Here is a 17,455-nt window from a genome sequence, read left to right on the forward strand (position 1 = left end):
TGAATCTGATTTATAAACATGCACCACACTTTGAAATGTAACTGTCTTAAGTATTATTTGTTTGTTACTTTATATCAATTTGTAACTTTGTTTTGATAATAATACAAATACAATTCTGGTTATTATTATTAGTATTATTGTTGTTGTTGTTAATATTGTTATTATTATTATTATTAGCAGTAGCAGCAGCAGCAGTAGTAGTAATAGTAGTAGTAGTAGCCTATAGTGTGGCCACCTGAGATATCAAGTTACCTAAACCATAAGTGGATGGACAGACAGACAAACAGACAGACAGGGTGAGACAGATAGATAGATAGATAGATAGAAAGAAATCTGGAAGTAGGCGTGTTTGGTCGTGTCCTTTGACGTAAGAAGGCGTGAAACCTTTCTGACGATCCGATTGGTCCGCCTCCATTAACTTCTTCCCACACCGTGACGTGTTGTTGTTGTTCAAGGGGCGGGGGCTGGTTTCTGGGGGGAGCTACAGGCAGCAGCGAAAACCGAGGAAGGATGCTCATCTTCCATCAGGAATGACACGGAATATACGTTAGTTAGTCTGATGTTAAAACATCCAAACGCTCCCAAGCGCCTACCGCTTTGCATTTGAAGGCCAGCAGAACGACGGGAATGGGAAAACAGGTCAGCAAACGCTCGCTCGTACACGTTAGCTAACCGGCTAAGCTAAACTAAGCTAATGTTAACGTGCTTCTCTCTGCCCCGGTGCTGCTGTTGGTCTCAGTAAGGTGTCCGTAAAGGCCTATAAACTGGCTATCATACTGTTATCTACTAAAGCTGCCTAAATGACGCGTTAACTGAGTTGACATCAATAGCTGCTTTATTAACTCGGCTAACAACAATATCCCAGCCAGCCTGCTTACTTGAGAGCAATAAAGCAACTCTGTCATCCACTTCACTTGAACAGGGGTGTAGTGGAGGGTAAACCCACTAATTAACTCAGATGACCCATCTTTTGCGGGACAAGCGATTTCACATATTTCAGGCTGACATACATATTTATGACATGAATCCATAGCATACATTATAATCGGTAGTATCAAATTGATGTAACTTATATGAGGATACGCTCTTATTAGGTTAAAAAATAAAACATGAGTCAATGCTCTGCTGTATACAGAATAGATTTTGTTTATATCTGTAGTTGTGATGCCTTATTAGATGACCGACTGGAGGTCATGGTTTACCACCTCTCCGTTTACCACTACGTTACATCGCTGTTCTCGACTCGCTGAGCTTCCACAGATCCAGGCAGTGTGGCACTGAGTCAGACTGCAGCACTGTGCTGCTCACTGCTGCGTTTGACCTCTACAGAGTGACTGTGCTTTGACAGGCTAACACAACTGACCAAATTTCACCTCTGGCTTCCTTGCCACGACATGTCCGCATCGATAGGTCCAGATTGCATAGGACGTTTGATTCTTTTTACCCCCAAAATGTTTTTCTAAAAGTCTCAGTGCGTGCCTGACAGCATGTTACGCAGATAATAACATATGTATTTAAGTTTTTATTTATTATGATTTATTGCTTTGTGTCATCTCTTGCTAAAGCCCTAATTATGAGATTTGCAGAGATTTGTGAGATGTGAGTTGAGTTTATTTGATGCTTTATTGATCCATGTGGGGAAGTCCTCTTTTTGCTTGCCCCCTCCCCTAGAGAGGTCAGAGGTCAGGCTCAGCTACAGAGCAGCAGCCCTGGAGCTGGTAGGGATTCAGTGTCTTGCTAAAGGACACTTCAGCAGGGGGGATGCTTGCTGACATGGGGGCTTGAACCCAGGCGTTGCAGTTGAAGAGGTGTCTCTTTATTCACTATGCATCTTAACATATCTTACCACTGAATTTCACTATTCAAATGTTTTTGCTGCAACGTAGGACAGTGCAGTTTTAATGAGCAATTCTTGCAGTCCCCTGTTGTTCGACAGACGAGTTTGTCCCCGCCCTCTAATCCATGATGTCACATTGTTCATTTCAGGTGTAGGACCTCACACATTCAAAATCTGTAAAGTTAATTCCCATTCATTGCCAGTGGAGCAGCTCCAGGTTGTACATGTTGATGACATCACACACTAGAGTCTTGTTTTTGTGATTTCTAGCTTTAAGAGAGAGTTTTTCATGTTTACAAATTTACATGGAACTGTCCTAGGCTAAGGAAATAGCAAATACAGTTTCTTAAATTGAGTGCTCTTCTTTTAGATTAGATTAGATTTGGGGAACAGAAAAACATGAGTTTGAGTTTATTAGTATTCATGCTCACAGCTTCTGAATAGAAGCAGAATTTACATTAATAAAAAATATAAATATATCTATACACGATTGTCCTTAATAAAAATGTAAAACTACACATATCTATATATACACATGCACCCATTCATCCCATTAATTCATACTCATACATATGCATTTACAAAACACAGCCATACACTTACATACAACCATGCATACATTTTGAAATGCCATAAAAAACAACAATATACAACACAAAAACAAACAAACAAAAACAAAAACAGACCCCAAAGACTTCAGCTATCCATCTTTTGTTCCATTCAGTTCTTTAGTGTACAGCCTGACTGTTGTAGGCAGGGTTGCTGCTTTCAGCTTCTGTACTGGACGTGTGTAAAACTGTTGCTGTTCTGTAGCAGTCTGTTTGTATTGTCTGCTCTTGTCTGTGGGAGCAAGTCATGGAGTGGATCTTGTGCGTGTGTCATCTCTTTGACCAGCTGAATGGCTGCCTGTTCCCTCCTGCTCTGAAGAGATGGGAGTTGCGGTGGTGGGGTGCAGCCTCTGGAGATGATCCTGAGGGCCCTTTTTTGCACCCTCTCCAGTAGTGCAACCTGGCTTTTATTGCACCCCACCAGAAAGACACTGCCATACTCCAGACACGGCCTGACCATAATAAAGTAAAAGAACCAATTCATGTATTTTTGTCCCCCGAGGATAGCACAATAAAGGGTTACTTAAAACACTTGTTTCCATTGTGGTCCTTGGTTGAATACAAAATAAAACTATTTTGACATACAACACAAAACACTATAAAATGCTATGAAAACAGGGGATGAGAGAAACTCTTTCTTGTTTCTGGCTAAGGAGGCCAAACAGACCCAAGGCATAAGAATAACATATCAGACCTGAAATCAAATGCAACTCCCCTTGAAGATGCTTTAGAGAATCTTACCTCTAACCTGAATCCCTCTCCTCATGCTCCTCTTCCCCAGCATGCGGTGACTGAGCCTGAAGCCTGAAGGCACAGCGGGTCCAGTGGCAGCAGGGGCAGCTAGCTTGGATGAAGGATGAAGAGCCCGGTGCACAGATGCAGGGATGTGGAGCATGGGCGAGGGCATGCGGGGTCCGGGTCCGGCTGCCTACAGGCCGAGCAACGCATCCCTATCTCCAAAGACATCATCACGTCCTCCTCCGCCTCCGCCATGTGGTTCATCAGGGACGCCTGCGGCATCGTGTGCGGCGTCATCACCTGGCTGCTGGTGTTGTACGCCGAGTTCGTGGTGCTGTTTGTGATGCTGCTGCCCTCCAAGAACCTGACGTACAGCATCGTGAACGGCACCCTGTTCAACAGCCTGGCCTTCCTCGCCCTTGCCTCACACTTCAGGGCCATGTGCACCGACCCTGTGAGTGGGGGCTTGTCTGGGCTTATGTACACACACACACACACACACATGCATGCGTGCGTGCACAAGATGCAGGCACAAACACATAAGCAAAAATGCATGTAGCTTAATATTATATAATGTATATGTTCAAATAGTATGCAGTATAGGCTTGTATGTACTATCTGTAGGACAGATGACTTACTGGGTACTTCATCACCTTCTTGACAATCTTATGCTCACTTTAGGTGTTTTACTCTTTTTGTTTCTATGTTCTACTTCTTTGTTTTGTTTTCTGTGAAATCTAATTAATGTCTTTTATTGATTATCTTTTTCATCCATTCACTTTGGCAACACGGGAATGTACTTGTCATGCCAATAAAGCAAGTTGAAATTGAAAATTGAAAAATTGCACATGTACACTTACATACACACACACAAGTTGGAAATTAGGTCACTGGTTATCTTGCACTGATTCTCAATGTCATGCAAACAAGTTCAGCGTCTTTGGCGTTATATCGTGTTGATTAATGGAGCTGAAATCTCATGAAATTATAGTACATTTAGCTTCTGCCTAGTTATTTCATTATATTGATTAATGAGCTGCAAATTATCCGGGAGTCACCTACTGTATGTTGATGTGTCCTGCTAGGGGGCCGTGCCAAAAGGGAATGCTACCAAGGAGTACATAGAGAGCCTTCAGCTGAAACCGGGGCAGGTGGTCTACAAATGTCCCAAGTGCTGCAGCATCAAGCCTGACCGAGCACACCACTGCAGGTAGGGCAAAAGGGACACTGAACGCTTGCTGCCGCATTAGGAATTCACAAGCCCATTTCCACGCTTTGAGCTGCAGCGTTTTGTTTCAGAGCAGCGGAGATGTCAAACGATTATCATAAATTATGACTTTGGTTAATCTGTGGAGTAGAAATTGCTCTCCCTGCAGTTCAGTGATATAGTATAACTGCCTTTGGCCTTCAACAGCTTAGTGTCCCTCATTTTCCATTAATGTTTTTCTTTATGCACGATTACGAGTTGTTGCCCTGGAGGGTTGATACAGTGTGTAGCTGAACTGGATGAGGCCTTATTTACAGCCGTCGCTGCACTGTAATCCCAGGCTGCCACTGCTGCTGGTTGAAAGTAATTCTTGTGACTCATGCTGTGGTATTCTTGGTCTCTCTCACTCTCTTCTCATCGTATCTACCCTTCTCTCTCCCTCACACTTTCTCTCTCTTTCTCTCTCTCTCTCCCTCGCACTTTCTCTCTCTCACTCCCTCACTCAGTGTTTGCAAACGCTGCATACGGAAGATGGACCACCACTGCCCCTGGGTCAACAACTGTGTCGGGGAGAACAACCAAAAGTACTTTGTGCTTTTCACAGTAAGTTCAGCACCTTGAGAGTGGACACCCAGGCACACAGAGTAATTAACACACACACTCTTACACACTATATTATATGCCAGCTCTGCGGGGCTCTTGGACTGTGGGCTGAGAGTAATCACCCAGATGCACTGAACAGGAATGAGCCTCTTTATCTAATGAAGGCTTACCAAAAAAATGTATTAGATTATAAACTAGGCCAAAGACCATTTTTCAGCCTTGGTCAACAAGAGAAGGGGACTGCAGATGTAGCCTTTGTGGAAGTCACATTTTTTTTCTGCACCTCAGTTGCTGCACCCCCAAGAGGAATTACTTGGGAAAGAGGTAGTACTTGTTGTAGTAATGCAGGATAGATGCAGATATGTAGTAACTTGTGGTTCATGCTTCCCTGTCTTTTCCACAGATGTACATTGCTCTCATCTCTCTCCACTCTCTGGTCATGGTGGTCTTCCATTTCCTCTACTGCTTTGAAGATGATTGGACAAGTGAGTTTTTCCCCCTCTGTATCCCTCATTGCCCTTCACTCATAAAAAAAAAATGTGTCCTTAAGTCCTCAAGACAGGAGTCCTCAGCTCATTTCATCTTGCTCTTTTGGTTTGAAAAGGACATGAAGTAGCTGTTAAGTTCATAATCATCAATGAAGATCATTGTTTCAAGTTCCTCCCTCTTTAGTTCTCATGTTTTATTTCCTTTTCATTTTGAAGTTTCATCCTTTCTGACACATTCTTTCCCTTCTGGACTGTGGCTGCGGCGCAGCTAGCAGCTTGCTGTCTGAAGGTCAGTCATATCCAGCAGCCCAGCTAGAGCAGGCCAGCTTTATTCTGGAGACAGCAGCCTCAGGCAGTATCTGTGCTTGGATGGGTATTCTTAACATAGAGTACTCTCTCTGATTTTGGTTTGCATATTGAACATCATGTTGACTTCCAGTTGAATTTTATCAGTTCCCTACCATTGGAGCGTTTTGTCATGTGGAAAAGGACACATTTATTTGCTCAGTTACACGAAGGATCATATTGCACACACATCGCATCTGTAAAATCACCAGCTATCCATGTGGTAGCACAGCAAGACCATACCACTATTTGACTCTGTTTTATAACTGTTTGACGTACTTAGTGAGGAATACATGTGATGTGCCATATGTTAGGGCTGAATTCCAGACTGCTGTCTTCCACTTCAGTCAACATGACAATCATATTGAGATTTAGTTCAGTCAAAGCAGAGATAAATCAAGTCATGAAATACTTTTAGCAATAGAGGTTTGTCAGAGCAGCAAAGAGATAAACAGTTAAAACCAAGAGAGAGCAAATACGGCATGGCAGGAGCTAAGGTAGTTTATTAGCTGTGCGAAGTAAACAGGTCCGAACTCAGACACAGAGTCAGTAACTGATTCCCTCATATTGGCAGGAAGCTTCATTAGAATTTCCAGTTTTGTCGACACACAACCTCTGACCATTTTTCCCAGAGAATTCAGTTTTCCTCCTTTCCCCCCCCATTGCATCCTGCTCTTTAGTGTCTTGATCACACACCTGGCGGATGGAAAGGGCATTTCCTGGTTTCATGAATCTTCTTTGCTACAACTACAATAGTTGCTTATGAAATTTGGATAATGTTGCCATGGAAGTGAGCATTATCTCATGTGTGGTCCATACATGAGGCTTAGAGAATTATCAAATGGCGACTCAAGAATGTCGTATTTGAATGGGAATGCCCTTTCTATTTGTGGTAAGGCTGTAGTCACAAGTCTTCAGACCTGCTTAACTCTTCAACATAAAGCTGTTCTGAACCTGAACTAATGCCTCCTCCTTATCCTGAAGGCAACACAGGCAACTTTTTGAAGCAATAGACATGAGTAATAAATCCTTCAGCAAGGACGAGGATTGGCAAATGGGCCAAATCTTTTGAGCATATTTAGGATAAGGAACAGAAGTACAATAAAAGATGACAGCTGGCCATAACTGTCGACAGAATTGCTTCAAAGCGTTGCATCCTCATCGTAGTGTTGCAAATGAGTCAACAAGAGTGAGCCACAGCTACTTTGAATATACTATGTAGCACCTCCTCACACGATCCTCTGCTTTGCCCTCTCACCTCTCTTCCTCCATGTCCCTCCATCCCCCTCAGAGTGCAGTTCCTTCTCTCCTCCAGCAACAGTCATCCTCCTCATCCTCCTGTGCTTTGAGGGTCTCCTCTTCCTCATCTTCACCTCTGTGATGTTCGGCACCCAGGTCCACTCCATCTGTACCGACGAGACCGTAAGTGACCCCCTTTAGTGACCAGCCAGGCTCCTCCTCCTTTCCTTCCTTCCCTCTCTTCTTCCTACCTCCTTCTGTTCTTCAGCCCTCCAGACCTGCTCTCTGCTGCTGCTGCTGCTGCCACCTTTGCTTCGTTAACAGTGCATCTTTGACCTCTAATGACGGTTGTTTACAGCTAAATTACATCTCTCCTGTGCGAGCTGAGGTAGACTGATGACACACAGCAAAGTACTTTCAAGTCTTAATGAACTGAACTTGAGTCAGTGAATTTTCATTGACCATATTGTCTCAGATGCAGGTAACTGCCAAAAGGAAGGAAACTTCAATATTGAGTGTCTTAATAGGGTGCTGGGCCACCATATGTTGCCACAACTGTTGAGTGCACAGATTACACACAGAAGCATGGAACTCTGTTGGAGGGCTGAAACACCATTCTTCTGTGAGAAATGAAATCATTTGGTGGAAAATGGTGTCCTCAGCACTTGTCCAGGATCTCTTATTAGTGTTCTATTGGGCTGAGATCTGATCTGAGATCTGGACACTGACCATTCAGTCACCTTATAGTTATTTTCATCCTGGAAAAGTCCAAAGGAAAGAAATGCTTCATCACAGGACAAAAGTGATCACAGAACGGCTTTTTGCTCTGAATGTACAAAGTATTAGGACCATCTAACACTGAGATGTACACCCTTTACATCACCTGTTTCTATTGTTTCAGGCTTAATAATGCATGAAGCTTTCCCCTCTTCATTTACATCTCTTCCTACATCTCATCTTAAGGATAGCAATTCCTCATAACTTTCAGCTGGATTCACCTCACCAGTATTTTCCAGCAACACTTGCTCATAATATTTACAGAGCCAGAACTCTTCATTGTAGGAAACAGGCTCTCAGGTGTTTCCTTTATTTTGGCAGTTACCTTAATATCTAACTGGTAGCTTCAGTTTGAAAATATGATCCAACCTTGCATGTTATTGGCTGGCTTCACTTTCTGAGAACACACACCAGCGCCAGTTGCTGCTAGCAGCTTCCTGCATAGAAGCAGCATTTCTGCCTCAGTCTCTTGGCATGTAAGTCGAGGCCTTTGCTGCATATCTAACCTGTAGGCTTAGGTCTCCTTATTTCCTCTTGCCAGTGCTTAAATGATCTGCTCATGGAATCAGTCTGAGGTTCCGCTTTTTGTAGTGTACTTGAACGATTGAAATGTATTTTTATAGGTTGAAATGTGTCCATGTATCAGTGGAAGAAGGAATCAGTATCTCCTCTCTCTAAAGTTTGGTGCCATCCTAAAATCATTTAGCCTAGATATTGGTGTGCCTGTGTATTGTAGTTCACCAAATAACTCCCTTTCCTGCTTCTAACTTCTTTTTGTCTGCAACTCCAGGACAGTTATGGGACATTTAAGTGAGAAGGGAGGCTTTTTTTCACATATTGGAGACTGTACAACACGCCGAGGGAAATGCAACAGAACACAAGGCATTATAATACAGTTATATTATCCTTGTAGAGAAATCAATTGAAACCAGAAACATTGGAGTTTGTGCCCTAGTTGTTGCTCAGGACTTTTGTTACTTCTCAGATTTCGTAGGTTGAAGAGAACAGGGATTTGAACAGGTGCTACCACAGGGAACCGAAGCAACAAGGCATTTTATGTGGTCTGGCATCGCTGACCGGGTCACAAAGGCACACCCACTGAAGTCTGGTTGTCTCTCGTTTTTCAGGGCATAGAGCAGTTGAAAAAGGAAGAGAGAAGATGGGCTAAAAAAACTAAGTGGATGAACATGAGGGCGGTATTCGGACACCCTTTCTCCATATTGTGGTTTAGCCCCTTCTCCACCCCCGACCACGGGAAGGCTGAGACCTACCAGTATGTGGTGTGAGAGCTCAGCGCAGGGAACCAGCCAGCCGGGTCAGAACCAAACTGAGGGGGAGAGCAGAGGTTTACCCACGCCCCTCCGGCCCGGCCCGGCCCGACTGAGCTCAGCTATGGCGGCCCCCTTTGCTCCCAATGCTGAACATGATTGTACTGTAACTCCCACACTAACCATGGACAGCTTTTCATCTGCTTTTTGTGTTGCCAAGAGAGTGCGCTCTACTTTTATTTTGCTTTTGCCTTGAATGAGCCGAGTTGCAGAGAAAAAGAAACACTTTCAAATCCTGTTTGCAAAACACTCTGTGATTAATGTGTGTGTTTTTTTTTCTGAGCTATCTTTTCTGTTTCTGATAACAGAAGCCTTCTCCTTTCTTGTCCTGTGTTTACTCTTGCTTTTCCTGAAGTATTCCACTCGTCAGTCAGACACTGGTCTGTAGTATGTTCCAGACATGGGCAAAATAAACATTTTCAATGGTATCAAGTACTTAAAATGTGGTACTTTCAGCCTATCTTTACAGGCTCACAAGTAACTGACAATACCACATGCAACGCCTAAAACATTATACGGAAAATTCTTCAAATATTTCAAACGAAATTGTTACCTTCAGTTTGCTCAAGTCTGGAACATTATCTCTGATTCCTTTCTGATACATGCTTGACACGAACAAAGCCATTGTTGGAGGGAAGAGATTTGTTAGAAATCAAGCCAGGATGTTATTTTTTCTGTTTGTGTCGCCAAGCAGAATCAATCCCTTTGATTGCCAGCTTGCTTTGGTCGTGACAAGTCTACACATTCTTGTAATTGCTCAATGTGGAAATTAAATGGGTTCAATCAAGTGCAATCAAGGTAATTGTCAAGCTCAATTTATCTTTAATCAAGAACAGTGAAACACGGTTGGAGGAATTTGTTGGAAGAATCGATTGTACTTAGTGAGGCTGTCAACAAAAAGGATGTAACATATACGTATATATATATATACATATTTTTTTTTTTTTTCCTGGTTTCAAAGGAAGATCTGGCCTCCCACAGTAACACCATCGCTATCTGTGTGTCTGCATGAACACTTGCCACTGAAACAGTCCCTTGTGTTCTAGGCCAATGATTAGCCATGACAGTGTGTGGTGTTTTGATGTTGTCAACTTGTGCCAAATTTAGTCTTTCAAATACATGTTGGCTTGGGAAAGGTTTGACCTGAAATTCAACAAGGACACTGTTTTGTGTTAAATTTTTCTTTGCTGGAGAAGGTATTCCATTCTGTGTTGAGTCAAAGGGAACCAGTCTATAATCAATGTACGAATCTGACTGGTATACAACTATTAATGCAGCAGCAGGATAGTAGCTGGACTGTGTTCTGCACTATAACAAAACACTTCAAAGCATTTAACAAACTATTAACAAACTCAACTGTCACCATTCACTTACATTTGCATAACTACTATTACTACATGGCTGATTTGCACTTTGTATCTATCCTTTATGTTTAAGATTTGATCCTGTGTGAACTGCTCTCTGTTCTACAGTGTGCATTTTGTTATTCTCTTCTTTGTTTACATGATATCGTATGTATCCTTTGTTATCTGAATGCATGGTACAGATGAAGGCTAGCTTAGTATTGTAGGTGAAACACTGTTGGTATGATGGTGCCAAGTCCTGCTGGTGAGAGTGATGTTGAAGATGATGTTTTTTTAACAGAAATTTTAAGTCTTTCTAAATATTCTGAAAGTATTTCAGCACATGCGCAGAGAGAATAAATACTTCTCAGTTGCAAAGCCACTTTTTCTGTTTGTGTGCTTGCGTTTTTGGGGTGTAGTTTTTTTTCCTTTGCTTGTGGAGGGGGGGGCCTTCTTGTGAGATGTGATTTCACAGTTATACCCAAATCTGTTTTTTTGTTTCTCCTAATGTATTATTATGGTATGTTGATGCTGTTCAAGGGTTAAAGAGGTTACTTAGTCTTCTACTTTCCCTGCATACAATCCTTTCATTTTTCTCACTTGTCTGTCACATCCTTCATTGTCAATTCTCAATCTCCCCTTGTCTTCCATTCTACTGCCATCGTACTGTCTGGAATCTGTCTCTCTCCCATGCGACGTCTTCTCCACACTCATGCATTTGCTTTGGTTGGTTACTCAGTGTGCCAATAGCTTCTGAAGCAGACAACTCTTTAAATCTTGACAGAGGTAAGCTTGCAACAGAGGTCACAGTAGCCGTTCCATCAAGCTTAACACATCACACGCATGCAGATTTAAATCAGAAGGCCAAAGTGACTCGGCTCGGACTCCTTCCTTCTCATTTCTGTTTTGGTTTCACAGATTCAACCAAACGTTATGAATGAATGAATGAGAGAGCTCTGTGTGTAACGGCATGATGCATGCACCGTTTTTTGACCATTCGTTCTCTGTTCACTCTTCCAAAGGTGCATGTGACAGCTGTTGCGTCATTTTGTACCGTATTTTGTTCAATCTTGGGCGAGTTTCTTGGAAAACAAATGAATCATCGCTGACAAAAAAAAGCATTTTAAATGAAGGCTTCTAGACTCGATTTGTGTCTGAGCATCCGGCCCAAAAATGAGCAAAATAATCGTGTGTTGTTCCAGTTTTAGTACCATCGTCAATATTGTTATAGTTAACGGTCATTGCATGTGGATGACAGACGTCTCAGCTCCATTCCTTTCACCTCAGACCCTCACTGTCGTGTCTTCCCCAGGGAATCGAGCGTCTGAAGGGCGAGACGGGGAAGTGGGCCAAGGTGCCGTGTTGGGAGGCCATGCAGACGGCGTTCGGCGGCCCGTTCTCCCTGTCCTGGTGCAGCCCCTTCACCGGGCTCAGCTGCAGGCGGGGCCCTCCGGATCACGTCATCGTCCCGCAGGGGGAGATCATCGAGGAGGACGTCATAGAGATACCGCTCAACTAGCGCTGCAGTCAGGAAGACATTTTGTCAGAGCGGCCGTGCTTCGAATTTGAATTCTTCGTGGTGCACGTCAGACCTTATCAGGGCTGCATAAATATGGAGAAACCACTTGGAATTTTCTCTTTTTTATCCCCCCATGACAGTGTCAGATGTTTGCCACGTCTGGTTTTCTCTTCCCGTGTAAATGCAGCCACTTTCAACTTGTACAGGGCAATGAACTCGGATTTTAAGCCATCCTTTAGCATCTAGACACTTCACTACACTCTTCGTAAATGTAATGTAATTGCAGACGCTAAGTAGGAGGGAGACTAATCCCATGTGGAAATCATGTCATACTGTAGATTTGCTTAGTAATACTGAAGGACTTGATAGAGAATATGGAGGTGCTGCCAAGCCATTTTTCCTCAGATCATTGTGCGATAGAACGGGTCAAAGATCAAATTATGTCTCTGTACAGATTGCTCCTGTCGCTGGAACCAAAGTTTGTCAAGGAGGTGAAGAGGATTTTAAACGCTCCCGTTAAGCTATCTCAGGAGAACACCACTAACAGTAACACTAACCTGGCACTGGAGCATGAGCGACTAACTCAACCACTATGCAGTAGTGCTCTGCATGCCTTTTTGTGTGGATTTTAATCCAGTTTCATTCACTGTGTGCCTTAACAATCTAGATTTTTTTTTTATTATTTTAAGCATGGCATACAAGTGAAGTAAGTTACCATGGGGGGGAAAGTTTTCTATGATATGTTGTCCATCAACTGCTCATCATGCTAATTCAGATTTCTGTTTGGAATTACTATTTTCATCTGTGTCTATCAGTCTAGAGCCCATATAGGAAATGAACAGTATTTGATTTAATGTGGAGGGGAGTGTTACGTAAGAAAATGGCTGCTGGAAAAGGGCTTTTAACTGCGAAATGGATGCTGGATACCATGGGACCACTCATGTTTTTATCATGTTTACATCATTTTAATAAAAGGGGTTTTATCATGTTGCAGATTTTATTTTGAGGTTCTAAAATAAATGTGCTTAACATCATGTGAACGTCATAAATAGCTGAGTGTATTTTCTATACACTGTGGCCTCATTAGGAATAATCATTTAAGAAACAGCATTGTGAGCAAATTATTTATTTTCAACAAACTCATCTGCGCAGTTTTACAGTTCAGTGGATATTTACAATAAAATATATAAATCTTAAGAGCATGAAACTTTGTTAAGCTCTCCTGGATTGTGAGTTTTACACAGATTTGGTCAGTTAGTGCGAGAGAGCTGGTATGACATCCTTGGTCAGTAAGACTGTACATGTCAAGTGTATGTCAAGTTAGTTATTGCATAGATAACGTGCCTGATTTCAATATAATGGTGTACATGCATAAGTGTATTGTCCATATGTCCATCAAGGGTCCTGATACATATTCATATACAAGTCCCTATAAAAATTGTGTGAAATCGCATCTATACTACATCGAAATTGAAACAGCATTCAGTTCCATCATGTCGACTTCCGTTATTCCGGTTTCTGATACACTGGACAGCAAACAGCAAAGAGTGGGTCAGGAAAGACATTTGGTATATGACAGGAATATGGCAGATACAAACCAGTAGTGTCTGGCACTGATGGTACTGCAGTACCATCCAGCCATTAGCCCTGTGCAACATAGTCAAATGTGTTTAAAATGTTTGATAAAATATGAAGACACTGATTTATCTCATTCTCCAAGCGATGTTTCCGCTTTTCCGCTTCTCAGTGCCTGAGAAATTCAATCAAGCGCCCTTCAAAGAGTCTCATCCCAGGCCGCTGCGGTCCACATGACTGAAGGCCAGAGGTTTCATGCTTGTGATGAGCTTGAAGCTACATCACTCCTCCTTCTTGCCCTCCTCCTGTGGGAGGCTCTGAGGTGAGGATCCGTGGAGCACCAGCAGCCCGGACAGAGTGAGAGAGATGCCCACCCACCACAGAGCTGCGTGGGTCTCTCCGAAAATCACCCTCCCCAGGATCGCCTGGACGCACAAACAGAAGGAAGCATACTGTGAAATCAAGGTCAGACGCCAAGGAACACTAAAATATAACGGGACCTTTAAAGTATCGTAGGTCCCTGTGGAGAGCTTACAGAGGAGATGAAGTTGGAGGCGGTGGTGGTGACGGTGGCTCTGGCTGAAGAGGAGGAGAGGCGGAGGGCCTTGGAGAAGAAGGTCCACATCACAGCGTTACAGGTGAACAGCAGACCTCCACACACCAGGCGCAGGGGGATGTGCAGCTGGGAAAACACACAGGCAGGTGAGATGGGACGGAGGCGTCGCCTTAGCTTCAAAATTCAATAATAACATGGTTAAATTATAGTGTTTCAATGTAAAGGTCATGCACTCTCCAAGGAATTATTCAACCCCATTGACTTTTTCCACATTTTATATTGTTAGAACTTAAATTAAAATGGACTAAATTAGGGATTTAGGGCTCGCGAACTAAACCAGACTGTAGAAGAGTGAGTGAGTGAGTCAGTGTGTGTGTGAGAGAGAGAGAGAGAGAGAGAGAGAGAGAGAGAGAGAGAGAGAGAGAGAGACTGCACTCAACTGTATTTCCCTAATCACTGCAGTAGATTAGAGGAGGTTCAGCTCAGTCTCACCCAGTCACAGGCAGTGGCCCCACCGTCTCCCCCGGTCCACGGCTCCCCTCCGGTCCACCTGCTCCTCCCGGACTCACACATCTGTTTCAGGTAGTCTGCGCCGAGCGACAGCTTGGCAGAGGAGGAGGCAACGGCGCCGAGAAAGCCCGCCAGCAAGGCGTAAAAAGACCCTGAAAACATATCCGAAGAGGGCGAGGGGGCGAGTTTCCCATTCAGTGACAAGAATCCATATCCATAATCCCAGAGATGGCCACTGATACTAGTGTCAAGCCAGCAGGAATACAAAGAATTGGACTTCCGGTAAAACGTTTCAAAATAAAACCATGATTGACGAACACGGGTGAGCGGGGATAGGCCTACAAAGTACCAGGCCAAAAATGAAAATAATATAATATGTAATAAATAGCTACCAGACAGCTTTGAAGGATACCTGCTATCTTGACTGTGCTCCCATATCAGTGTTCTCCCCGGCACTTAATACACTTTTTTTTTCCAAATCGACAAATTGCTCCTTTTTATTTTGAAGGCAAAAACATATCTTCCGGTCACTTGCACGCCTCTTCACTTCCTCGATATAAATATTTGGGCATTTCCGCCAATCACATTAGCGCTTGAAGCCACGTGACTCGCACCGGCTCATATTGATGACGTATATTTTGTTTTGAGGGAACCTTGTGCCAAGCTAAATTGCATTTATTTCATATAGGTGTTTGTATTGTTTAGCTCTTCTGCAATGAACAAGAACAACAAGAAAACTGGCGTGTCGTGGGTGAAACCAGCGGAACCGTCCTTCCTAAAGAAATTCAAGAGTGATGTCGGATACAAGGAGGGACCGACGGTCGACACCAAGGTATCAGCTCGGTTTGGCTAGCTGTGTTAGCAGCCAGGGCTAATGTAGCTTGTTTGAATCTGTGGGAAATCTCCTCTATTTGACCAATTCCATGTTTATGTAAGATTTTGCCTTAGATCCAATCTGCTCATCAAATAGTTTGCACCACTGAAACAAGTCACACGCTCTACAGCATTAACCGAATCACAAAATAATGATAAAACAATGCAGAAGTCACCCTGAGCCACCAATTCAAACCACCATCCTTCACTAAACTACACTTCTCTCAGTTGTCTTAGCTAGGGTGTCTGAAAACTGAATATATCTATTTTTATCTATGCAAATCTACTGGTCAATCCTCTTTTAGCTATTATGGAAATAAACTGGAACACAATTCCTAGGGATCCTAGAGAGGCGGACTCAGTAAAAAAAAAAAAAGAATAGAGAAAAAGTATAAATAATTATTTTTTTTTCTTTAGTTTTACCAGATACATATTTCATTTTGTGTTTCTAACTCCCCTGGCTTATGTAGGTCATGTCATCTTATTTTTTTAGTGGTATTGCTGTTATAGTTCTTGTAATTATTGTTGCTATTATTTTTATTGATTGTATTATTTGTTATTATTGGTATTATTCTTAGTATTTACATGATTCTTTTTTTATTCAATTTTGTATTTTTGTGATTTTACCATGCCTCCTGTGAAGCACTTTGAGCTGCTACTTTGTATGAAAGGTGCTATACAATTAAAGTTTAATATTATGAGTTCATCATGCTTAATATTCCATTATCTTCCTCTCCAGCGGCAGGTGATGCCGACACTAGATGACGACAGCGGGAGTGACCGTGAGGATGAGTTACCGCAGGTTGTTGTCATTAAGAAAGGAGACCTGAGCGCAGATGAGGTGAAGAAGATCAAAGACGAAACCCGTGGCGGGGCAGAGAAAGGTAAGACTGACTGAGCTTGAACCGTCATTTTATGTCTTGTGGTCGATCTGTTTCACTGTTTTCTGTAATCGCATCATTGTTGATAATGTTTAAGTTACGCTTGATTTGAAGTCAATTTTGCAAGCCTGCCCTTGTAGAGGCAATAGTAAGCCTCTAAAATGCAAACCATTGTCGTCTAGCAACTGTTCACCCACACATTGTACAGTTAACTATTTGTGAAGCACGTCTTTGATGAATCACACGCATCCCTCTGTCTGTGTGTCTACAGAGGATGAAGCTCCTGCCGATGGTAAAATCCTTTTCAAGAAGCCGGCCAAGCGCTCCTCCTCAGACAAATTCCAGGGCATCACTGCCAGCTCCAGCAAAAAGAAGAAGAGCGAGGGAGAGGAGAAGAAGGAGGACAAGAAGGAGGACAAGAAGGAGGAGAAGTCTGGAAAGAAAGTAAAAAATAACAGCCTTCTGTCGTTCGGAGGGGATGAGGACGAAGACGAGGACTAAATGTGGCTGGTACACCGCAGAATCCAGACTGGAACTTTTGTTGGTGGCTTCCACTCTGGGAAAGGGGGGACAGCAGGAATCTTCCCAAATAGATTAACAAGTCATTACATTTACCCTCTGACATATGGATTCAGAACACAGTCTTTATTTATAGCACAATGTTCCTGCTTGGGGATGTGTGTGTGTGTTGTATGACTAAGGCAATATTATCTTTTGAACATGCTGCATTCTGAATGACAAGACTCACTACATGTTAAGATCCTCTAATCTCCTCGTTTGTGTCTGAATCACAATCTCATCTTCATTTACTTCCAGTGTTCCCCACATAGACTTTACTTGGGCGGAATTCTGTGGGAAACACTGACTTCATCTATGGTGTCAATAGAACTGTAATGATGTTTGCAACTAGTCTGGAGTATTCATTAGTGAGTTTTTATACGTTGATGCATTCAACGGTCCATTGGGTGTATGATTATATTCTAGCTTCGAAGATGGAGCCTTGACTGTTCATGTTGAAGTCATGCATT

At 42.8% G+C, this 17,455-nt stretch overlaps 3 protein-coding genes across 5 annotated transcripts; 2 read left to right on the top strand and 1 right to left on the bottom strand.

Moving 5' to 3' along the window:
* Positions 1 to 484: 484 nt before the first annotated feature.
* Positions 485 to 12,038, top strand: zdhhc3a (zinc finger DHHC-type palmitoyltransferase 3a). 2 transcript variants are annotated; one of them, XM_071532651.1, is made up of 7 exons: positions 485 to 639; positions 3,227 to 3,637; positions 4,269 to 4,393; positions 4,897 to 4,993; positions 5,397 to 5,478; positions 7,118 to 7,248; positions 11,826 to 12,038. In XM_071532651.1, the coding sequence occupies exons 2-7, from the start codon at positions 3,302 to 3,304 to the stop codon at positions 12,030 to 12,032; spliced, it is 978 nt and encodes a 325-aa protein (XP_071388752.1). In that variant the 5' UTR covers positions 485 to 639; positions 3,227 to 3,301; the 3' UTR covers positions 12,033 to 12,038. The 2 variants fall into 2 exon arrangements, with proteins under 2 accessions (XP_071388752.1, XP_071388753.1); XM_071532652.1 differs by lacking the exon at positions 11,826 to 12,038 and adding an exon at positions 8,970 to 11,725.
* A 1,111-nt stretch (positions 12,039 to 13,149) lies between these two features.
* tmem42a (transmembrane protein 42a) lies at positions 13,150 to 14,895 on the bottom strand. Its single transcript, XM_071532653.1, has 3 exons — positions 14,656 to 14,895; positions 14,143 to 14,289; positions 13,150 to 14,032 (listed from the first exon to the last, which is right to left on the bottom strand). Exons 1-3 carry the CDS (start codon positions 14,833 to 14,835, stop codon positions 13,889 to 13,891), a joined length of 471 nt encoding a protein of 156 aa, XP_071388754.1. The 5' UTR covers positions 14,836 to 14,895; the 3' UTR covers positions 13,150 to 13,888.
* A 409-nt stretch (positions 14,896 to 15,304) lies between these two features.
* Positions 15,305 to 17,247, top strand: kiaa1143 (KIAA1143 ortholog). 2 transcript variants are annotated; one of them, XM_071532645.1, is made up of 3 exons: positions 15,305 to 15,505; positions 16,286 to 16,430; positions 16,699 to 17,247. In XM_071532645.1, exons 1-3 carry the CDS (start codon positions 15,389 to 15,391, stop codon positions 16,926 to 16,928), a joined length of 492 nt encoding a protein of 163 aa, XP_071388746.1. In that variant the 5' UTR covers positions 15,305 to 15,388; the 3' UTR covers positions 16,929 to 17,247. The 2 variants fall into 2 exon arrangements, with proteins under 2 accessions (XP_071388746.1, XP_071388747.1); XM_071532646.1 differs by having other exon boundaries at positions 16,286 to 16,412; positions 16,708 to 17,247.
* Positions 17,248 to 17,455: the final 208 nt, after the last annotated feature.

Source organism: Centroberyx affinis, unplaced genomic scaffold (assembly GCF_046629955.1).
Source record: "Centroberyx affinis isolate AG114_WGS23_722 - 3 ecotype Tasmania unplaced genomic scaffold, CSIRO-AGI_Caff_v1 ptg002231l_1, whole genome shotgun sequence".
Classification (NCBI taxonomy): Eukaryota; Metazoa; Chordata; class Actinopteri; order Beryciformes; family Berycidae; genus Centroberyx; species Centroberyx affinis.